The sequence below is a fragment of the Mus caroli genome, chromosome 5, assembly GCF_900094665.2.
Source record: "Mus caroli chromosome 5, CAROLI_EIJ_v1.1, whole genome shotgun sequence".
Lineage (NCBI taxonomy): Eukaryota > Metazoa > Chordata > Mammalia > Rodentia > Muridae > Mus > Mus caroli.
In genome coordinates, this window is record NC_034574.1 from 98,163,023 (window position 1) to 98,172,756 (window position 9,734).

General features: G+C 40.9%; 2 protein-coding genes across 4 annotated transcripts in view; both read right to left on the bottom strand.

The window, feature by feature from the left end:
• The window catches only part of LOC110294315 (guanylate-binding protein 6-like), a 165,957-nt gene that overhangs the window by 109,018 nt on the left and 47,205 nt on the right, over nt 1–9,734 (bottom strand). The window lies entirely within an intron of this gene.
• The window catches only part of LOC110294195 (guanylate-binding protein 6-like), a 27,902-nt gene that overhangs the window by 15,951 nt on the left and 2,217 nt on the right, over nt 1–9,734 (bottom strand). Inside the window, exons 1-3 of one of the 3 annotated variants that reach the window (XM_021162236.2) lie at nt 5,965–5,999; nt 3,012–3,219; nt 1,186–1,313 (exon numbers count right to left, since the gene is read on the bottom strand). In XM_021162236.2, the coding sequence (XP_021017895.1) occupies nt 1,186–1,313; nt 3,012–3,195 (312 nt within the window). In that variant the 5' untranslated portion in view covers nt 3,196–3,219; nt 5,965–5,999. Of the gene's footprint in view, nt 1–1,185; nt 1,314–3,011; nt 3,220–5,964; nt 6,000–9,734 lie in introns of those variants that run through there. The other 2 variants (XM_029477690.1, XM_021162237.2) reach the window with 2 other exon arrangements.

A 9,734-nucleotide genomic window follows, 5' to 3' on the forward strand; every position in this document is an offset into this window, starting at 1 on the left:
GAGAGAGAGAGAGAGAAAGAAAGAAAGAAAGAAAGAAAGAAAGAAAGAAAGAAAGAAAGAAAGAAAGAAAGAAAGAAAGAAAGAAAGAAAGGTGGAAGACAGACAGGAAGAAAGAAAGAAGAGACAGGTCGGCATGAAGGAAAGAAAGAAGGAAGGAAAAAAGGATGGAATGAATCCTGTGGTGGAAATGTGTGAATGAGTATAGCATGCATCTAGGAAAATAGAATGACCAAGCATAAAGAAACAAATGCCACAAGACCCAACTCACATACAAATCTTAAAAAGTTGAATAGAAAGAACATAGTGCTGGTTCCCAGTGTCCTGAGAAGGGCAGCACTACAGAAGACACTACACAAAAATTTATAAAATTTCAGTTACATAATAAAGTTAACAGTAACCATGAAACACTGAGAAGGAAAATTGGGTTTTTCATCATTAATATGGATAACAGCAATGTTAGCTATGACACAAAACGTAGGAGAAACAAACTCAAAATTTGACGAGTGGGGCAGAACCTGACCAGAAAGCTTCTTGCCAGAAAACAAAATAACCAATCAACAATACAGAACAGAACGGGAGAGCAATGTCTGCAAACCACATGTCCTCCAGGGGACATTCAAACATATACAGCCAGCATGCAACCCAACAGCAAAACAAATCCAATACTCCTCATACATATGAGGAAGATCTTGAACATATGTTTCTGAAATGAAAGCACTCAAGGGGATGATAAGTTTATGAACAGACAGTGAACATCATCGATGCTCAGGGGAATGGAGTCAAACTGAGAAGGGCATCATCACCATCTTAGGGCCGCTGCCACTAAAAAGACAACAGATAACACGTTTTGATGAAGGGAGTTTAAAAACAGATCCTGCACTCTATTAGACAAAACAAGAATTGGAAGGAAGAACCTTTATTTTGTTCACTAAAATCTAACTACTAAGCTTGGAACCCAGGAATTTGAACTGTTGAATAAACTTCTACCAAACTCAATCAAATCATTTGCCCAAATGGCAAGAAATAAAAGCATGTTTTGCCTATTAAGATACACATAACTTTATCTGAGAGTGAAGTCAAAATAGAGCACTCTTTATCACACTGGTTGCAGTTCAGTCAGAATTCACACACAGATCATAGTTAGATAACAAGGGCATAGAAGGGCCAGTCCTAGCCTCATCCTACCTTTTCCACATCCCCCAGGCCCTCGGTGTCCAGGAGGACCAGGGTGTGGTCTGGCTTGGTGGGGTGTGGCACACACCACATCCAGATGCCCTTGGTCTGAGACTGCACAGTGGAGCCCAGAGGGAAGCCTGAAGGGAAGAGAGGAGGAGGAAGGTCAGGATGTGAGTGTCCTGCACAGGCAGCCTTGTGTGCTAAACCCTCAGTGCCAAGCTGCCAGCATTATTGTGAAGGATTCTGAAGGTTTTAGGACTTGAAGCCCAGTGGAGGATGTAGGTAACTAGAGAAGGGATTTTGAAGGTTATAACTCAGTCTCCAGTCCCTTCCTCAGTTTCTGCCTGCCTCTTCTGTGAAGCCAGTCCCAAGATCAATGAACCAAGAACTATGGAGTAAAATCTAAGTCAGGATAAGTGCCTCCTCATTAAGATTTCTTCTTGAGTGTTTTGGTCACAGCCTTGAAAAAGTACAAAGAGGGAGCTATGCCCATGAAAATTGGCTGTAGCAGCAGAATGGAAGGAGTGTTGTGAATACCTCAGCACTTGAAATGGTGCCCCATCTCCCTTAAGAGTCTCTTCCTTTATAAGTCATCAATTCCAAGCTATATGCAACATTTAATAGGAAAACAAAGGTACACAAAGTCTCCAGATGGAAACAAAGAGGCACCCACAGGGCAGAAAACATGAAGCTTTCTGGCAACTGCACGGAGTGTTTGAAGCAGCCATGGTTGTACACACCTGCAATTCCAATAGGCAGGAGACACACATGGGAAGGTTGCCAGTAGTTTGAAGCCACTAGGACCCCATGGCTAGAGCCAAGATGACCAATAAGATTTGTCAAAAGAGGAAGGAAGGAAGGAAGGAAGGAAGGAAGGAAGAAAGGAAGGAAGGAAGGAAGGAAGGAAGGAAGGAAGGAAGGAAGGAAGGAAGGAAGGAAAAGGGAAGGGAGAGGGCAGAGGAGGGGAGAGAAGGGAAAGGAAAAGAAGAGAAGGGAAGGGAAGAGAAAACGAACAACAACAAAAATACACACACACACACACAACAATAACAAAAATTCCAAAGGTATTTTTGCAAATGTTGGGAAAACAGCATGGGCTCCAAGAGAGAGACACATAAAAAATAGAAAAAGGAAATGGTTTCCATACTTTTTGCACTCAGAATGATTAAAAACAGAAGTGTGCTGCTATAAAGGGTATAAAGTCCTTTTTGAAGGTTTTTTTCAAGACTTATTTATTTCTAAGTAGAGTATTTGTAAGATTTACAAATTTCATTTAATGAATATGAGAATTTTGTCAGTCTGTATATGAGTGCACCGTGAGCATGCCTGGTGCCTACTGTAGCCAAAAAAAGAGCATCAGTTCCTCTCAGGTTGGACTTTCTAAAAAAATATGTCACCATGTGGGTGTGCAGACCCAAACCTTGCCTGCATGAGCAACCAGTGCTCTTAGCCACTAGACCAACTCTCCATCTCTACCTATCAGAGATTTTTTAAGTCGTAAGTATTCAAAGACTTTCTATCCTGATGGAAATATCTTATTGAGAAAGGAGAACCTGCAGTAGGAGACAGGGGACTGAGGTGAAGGATTCCATTGTTCTGGGCATCAGAAAAAGCCTCATCTTGAGCACTCAGAAGGGAGATTTTCTTTAACAGCATGGAAGGGAAGAGCACAGGAGAGATTATTGGGAAACAGCAATTAAGGGATTCAATTTAGCATGAGAGGGTGGCTTTGCTAAAAAGGAGTTCTGCTGTCCTTTGTTATAATTGGGAATACAAATTAAGGAGAAGTGATAGAGACAGTCAAACCTTTGGCTGGTACCCAGCATGCCACTCACCATGATTCTGTCCCACCAGACGGTTCATCAAATAGGACTTCCCTGTACGGGACCATCCAACAATAGCCACGACTACCACTGGCTGAGAAATCTTGTCCAGAATATCTATGGCTTCCTGGTTCACAGACAGATGTTCATTGTGGTTTTCCACAAGGCAAATGGGAGCCATTTGTGGTTGGGTCATAGCAACCTGCCAACGTAGATGAATCTATAATAGGAGAAAGAGAGTAAGTCATTCTCTACCTCACAGACACCCAATGGCTCAGCAGCTAAGACTAGTTGGTGACCTTTGTAGGTTTCCTGTTGGCAGTATGTAGCCACAAATGGCAGCATGTAACCTCGAAACTCCAGTACGGAGGGCCTGCTTCTCTTTCTTCATTATTCTTCAAAGTTCTAAAGAAGCTTTAATAACACATGGGCTGCTCTCATTTATAAAGTTTTGCTTCAATGGAATAAAATCCAAAAATAATGACCTTAATGAAGGTCACTGCATGCTCTATGATAAGCCCTGTAATGAACACCTTTAGTATGTGACCTCAAAAACCTTAAAGTACTTACGTGTTATGGATTATTCCACCCATGCTGCTAATGAGAAAAGCAAGTTGCCAAAACCAGAACAGCACAGCAAAATGGCAGCCTAGTGAGCTCTAAGCCCTTGGTATCTCCATGAAAAGATTTTAAAATGGCTGAAAATATGTAGAAACTGTGAACAGTTCCCATGAATTACATGAACACTGAGATGTGCAGCTGAATAAAGTGTGGGAATTACGTGAGTCCTTGTTTGACTTTTTACTGNNTACCTNCACCCCACCTGACACAGGTTNTGACTGCAGGAAGCAATGCAGACCTTAACTGCAGCAGGCTAACCTGGGGCTAACCTGGTTTCAGTTTTACCTAACTTGTGTTTCAAGTAGGGATTATTTCTTGAACATGAAAACAAAATCTCAACATGAGCAAATAAATAGAAAAAATCCATTTGTAAAATTAAGAACTTTCATGCACCAGAGCATTCTATACAGAGTGTAAAAAGACAATCCAAGAATGGGTGAAGATGACCTATAAATCACATGTGTGATAAAGGGTTACTATCTGAAACAAAGTGGCTCTACAATTCATCACAGACACCTCAGTTCTAAACTAAGAAAAGCACTGGGTTGAAATTTCTGCAGAGAAGGCTTACAAATGTCCATGAGCACACAAGATCGTGCTCAATATTGCAAATCACCTTGTATGAGAAAACTATAAAATTTTAAAATAAACTTACTTGAAAAAGATGTAATGTCCAAATTGGGAAGTACCAGAGTGAATGGTGAAGTGTCTCTGTTCCCAGGACAGAATGGCAATCAGGCTTTATTTGGGAAACATGGATGCAAAATGAAGAAACTTTTCATTATATTATTTCTGTTTTGCCATGCTGAGGGACCTGGTGTAAGAGTCTAGAGTCACATGATCATGTGTGATTTGGCTTCTTAGAGCTCACTGAGGCTGAGGCTTGCTTTGGGTTAACATACATATTTATTTGAAATGTTTACTTAATTTTGCTGATGTTTACAGTTTAAGCATGAATCATGTTATTTTAAGAACTACTTGGTTTTGTTGCTCAACAATTCTATAGACCCATTTTTTCTCATAAGGTGGCTTTGACAAATATTGAGGAAGTGCCAATCAAACCAAACACACAAGAACAGCTACCACACAAAGAAAAACAAATACATGTCACCTGGAATTTTAACAACTCAGGTGTCTGTACTATGCAGCTAAGAACACAGAATATTACCTCACAGGAAACAGTCCTGGCTTCTGAGAAAATAAATAGTTATGTCTGATCTAACAGCTCTTTTTTGATTACAACACAAACAAAATAGCAAAGAAGAACTTGGATGGAACTTTGAGCTGTAGTGATCATGGTAGCTGTGTTCACAATACCCACATTGTGGAGACAGCCCAGTCTCCCACCAACAGATCACCAACAGTTGCATACATTAACACAGTCTGACTGTGCACAATAGAATATTATTCAGCCAGAGAAGGGAATAAAATTAACTTCTGTACACAACTTTGTAGACCTTCATAGACTTAAGGCTAGAGACAGACCCCCTACAGGTCAGACAACACATAACCTGCCTCCCCTGGCCTGCCCTCAGTCCCAGATGAGCATGAAGACATTATGCCAAGGAAGGAGAATGTGCAGAATCTCCAGAAGTTAGATACAGGTGACATCACTTAATTCCAGAAACCAGGCTCTCTGCAGCTTAGTTCCATGTATGAAATAAGACTAGCAGCCCAAACAAAATGCACATAGCACTACGTGATCTCTACATCTCACATGTAGACGCCCGACTCGCCAGCAAGAAAGATGCCACCACAGGATCCTTCTGCAACACGTTTATTGGGAGAGCTTTTACTGCGAAGGCCAAAGACCCCGAGCCCCAGAACTGGCACTGCTTATATAGGCCTAGGAGAGGCGTGTCTATACTTGATTGGTTATGCTTTCAGTACCCCACCCACATACCTCGGGCCAGGCAGTGACTCGGCAAGATACTCTTATGCACATGCGCACATTGGTTGTTTACCCATATTCATGGGCGTCGACTTATTGAAACCAGCGCCATCTTGTAATGGCGTTTGCGGCTTCCCACATCTTCCCATTTTTATTTTAATAAAAAAGGCCTAATCCAACGATCTAGTCTCGCACTTCCTCAGCACAAAACAATCAAGAAGGATTTAGAAGGGCAAATCATGATCACCCTACCACATGGGATGAGGAAACCTCAGCGCTGTGCAAGGACTGATTAATGATCTTTGAGTCTCTCTCATTCCAGTGCAATGGATCCATAGATCCGTGGGGTGCAAGAGCAGAGGACTCAGATGCCGACTAATTCTTGAGCATAGATAACCAAACTTCAGGGGAGGTGCCGTTTTCAATGGCTAAAAGTGCTTGAGTTATAATCACCTTGTCACGTTTTTGTTGGGTTCTGGATTTGCAAACCAACCAAAGCATGAACACCAGTCCACAGCATATGGCAGCATGAAACAAAATCACTCCCACCCATTCCTAAAAGTAAGAAAATGCAGAGGTAAGCCAAAAGGTAAAGTCTCCAAGGGTCACTGGTTCCACTCTTGTTCGATTAAGGTTCAGGATCTGTATCTGCAGCTTCGTCTGCAACCTTTCCAGCTCCTGTGACCAGTTCCCCTTCAGAAAATCCAATAAATCTGTACTTTTAATGAAAGAATTGTTAACATACCTAATAGGAGTAATGCATACATGTGGGGTTGATACCACACAACTCATTTGAATGACATCCATCATCTGTTCCATGTTATGTTGTAAAATATCTACTCTTTGATTCACTAACATTAACCCTGAGGCGATATGAGAATCTACCCTTTGCAGGGTAAGCAATGCCTCAGACATTTTTTCTGCTACCTGATTTATGGTGTCAGCAGTATTAACTTGATTGGCCACAGCAATTCCCGCGGTAACTGCGGATGCCGGAGACACTGCAATGGCAGTAACAATGGCAGCTGTGATACCAAAATCTCTCTTTTGCCGAACAAGACTCATGATTGGGAACTTCTCTGGATCTGCCTCAACAGGTACAGGGACAAAGGCTGGTAGATGTACCACTAAGGCTAAGAATTTGTTTCCATTCCAGCATTGAGTCAAAAAACAAGTGACATTTGTACAATCTAACCATTCTGTATTATTTTGAAATTCAGCCAATATAAAGAAAAATGGAGGANTNACACAAACTTCTACTGGAGAAGTAGTCATATTTCTGATAANTCTATTAGATGTCACATTATCTAAATGAGCAGAGGTATTGGAAAGTGTGGCAGAAACATTCAATATCTCATGAAAGGTTCCAGTCAGCAATGCAAAGGCTGACAAACTGGTACTAGCACCTGCCTCATTACTTAAAATCCATTGGTAATATGGCCAAATATTTTCTTTTCCTGTAGCATCTCCTTTATCAATCATTACGGCAAAATCCAATGAAGGTGACAAAACAAAATCCTTTGCTATTTCTTTCCAAGGAAAAATTTTTGATTAACAAGGTGAAAAAACTATAGGAAATGCAAGGTCCAGATGACACCAGGGCATGCTGCATTTAATTGTAGCATTACCAACAGGGCATCGTGATCTTTTGGGAATAGTCACATTTCCCTTTATCATAATAGTGGTGATGTTTATAGGTGAAGTTACATTATTTCCAACATCACTTGAGCCTGATTGTGCTCCTTGCACAACTTGCATTAAAGCATAAATTATACTCCAGAGACTTTATTTTGGCTAATGGGATCTGCCCAATTAGATAATTTAAATGAAAACTCCTACTATTATACACCTGTGGCTCTTGAGGAGTTTGTCGTGCACAAGGCACATCCAAAAAACATTCAGTTGCAAAAGACAAAGGCAAGATAGAAGAATTGGAATGTACCAGTAAGGGTACTGGCCATGATCTCACTATGGCCCACAAAGGTATACTTATCCCTGTCTCAATTATCAGGAGTAAGAATAACAGGATCATCTTGGGATTCATCTTGTTCTTTCACGGTCCTTGTCAGCCGCATCGGAACCCAAAGTGGATTATCTTCACCCTGTGGAAAAACACAAATAGCTCCCCTGGAGCTGATTAATATGGGATCCGGGCCATACCATTTATTATCAAGGACATTTTCCACTTGACCATTTCATTGGGCGGTTGAGGCCATTGTCTGTGCCTTTCAGCTGGTGATCTCCCAGCATCATCCAATTTTAAAAAATTAAGAGTAAATATTGTAAGGGATAGAGCCATCTTTGGCGTCATAGCCTCTATTCCCCCTTTTTGTTTTTGCAAATATTGTTTCAAAGTACGATGGGCTCTTTCAATGATGTCTTGGATCTGTGGATTATAGGGCAACCCAGTAATATGGTTCACTTGCATTTGTTTGCAAAATTGACTAAATTTAGAAGAAGTATATGCAGGACCATTATCTGTCTTTAGAAGCAGGGGCTTGCCCCATGCAGCACAAGCCTCTAAGCAGTGGGATATGACATGAACTGCCTTTTCCCCTGTAAAGGGAGAGGCATGTAGGACACCAGAACTGGTATCGATGGATACATGTACATATTGTAATTTACCCAAAGCTGGGATATGTGTGATGTCCATCTGCCAAACATCTAGGGGTCATAATCCGTGAGGATTAACGCCCACGGAAGGTGCATTAATAAATTCTACACATTTACCACACTGTAGGACAATATCTCGAGCTTCTGTTCGTGTGAGCTTAAATTTTTGTTGCAGTGTAGAGGTAGAGACATGATAAAGTTGATGAAAATTCTTAACATCATCTATAGAACTTTGTGATAGGAAAACCATATCTCTGGTGGCTGAATCAGCAATTGCATTTCCCTTAACCATAGGTCCAGGTAATCAACTCAGAACGAAAATCCAGTAGCTATCAACAAGGCGGAGGTGCCACTGCTAACCCTGTGGCCACAGCACCCTTACTGCAGCTCTCAAGTGAGATTGAACNCCTCATGAGTCAGGGCTATTCCTACCAGGACATTCAGAAAGCTTTGGTCATTGCCCACAACAACACTGAGATAGCTAAAAACATCCTCTGGGAATTTGTTCCTATTTCTTCTCCTGCCCACGTAGCCACCTAGCACATCTCTCCCTGCCATGGCTTCAGAGGACCCATGAGCCAGGCTCTTACTCAAGGACCACCTAGGAAAGCAGTGGCTTCTTTTGGACTGAAGCCAGCTTATAGGATGGTCTTTCTAATGTGTGATGGTGTTGGTTTGTTTGGTAGACTACGTGGGAAGGAAAGTACTATTCTGTGGTTAATTGATGCTAGCGCCTAACACTGGTCACTCCAAAGTGCTGTTTCTATAGGAATGTTGAATTTGTTTTTGTTTTTTTAAAGAAGTTTTAATTCTCCTAGTTATCTAATGACCGGTTTGAGATAGAGGCCTTCATATACATTCTGTGTCCTCCCCAGGACATAGCCTGTGGGAGTTGGTTGCCTTGATGCCAGGTGCAGGTCATGAATGATTCTGCCTAAGAGGAACAGAACATTTGTTTCCAGGGTGGCTTTCCAGCCCAAAACCATAGAGCTTTTAGGAAGCGTCAGTCATATATACTATTTAGATTTACAAAATAAACAGCTAGGACTTATCTGTTTAGTCTTTCTTGCCAGTGGCTAACTTCAGCTTAGGAATTTCTCCCTTGAATAGGAGCCAGGTAATGATGTATGTGCTCTAATATGTTGAATATAAAAGGGATGCTCACGCATCAAAATACAATCTTGTATTTTCATCAAAATTTTAGATACTGGACTGTTAGTCAGTTTTAATATAACATGGACAGTGACTAATTACACTTTCAAATGTTTCTCTTGAAGAGAGATTGTAACTAGAATGCTTGAAAAGTTATTATAGTCACATGTGTATAATTTATTTATTTATTAGTCAGAAATAAGAGAAAGTCTTTAAAGTTGTCTCTGCAAATAACTATCTTCTAGGGAAAAACAGCTTGAGTAGTAAGTCTAAAACCCAAATAAATATAAGGATCCTGAGTTTGTACCCTTTTAGGAGCTATCTGGAATCTTTATCAGTTAAAGCTTTATGTAAACCTCTATAACACAAAACCAAATCCTGGGAGTCTTTTCCAGTCGACCCAGGACAATTTCTTAACTGCCCAAAAACAATCTTCTTAAAGGAACAGTATTTTTTTT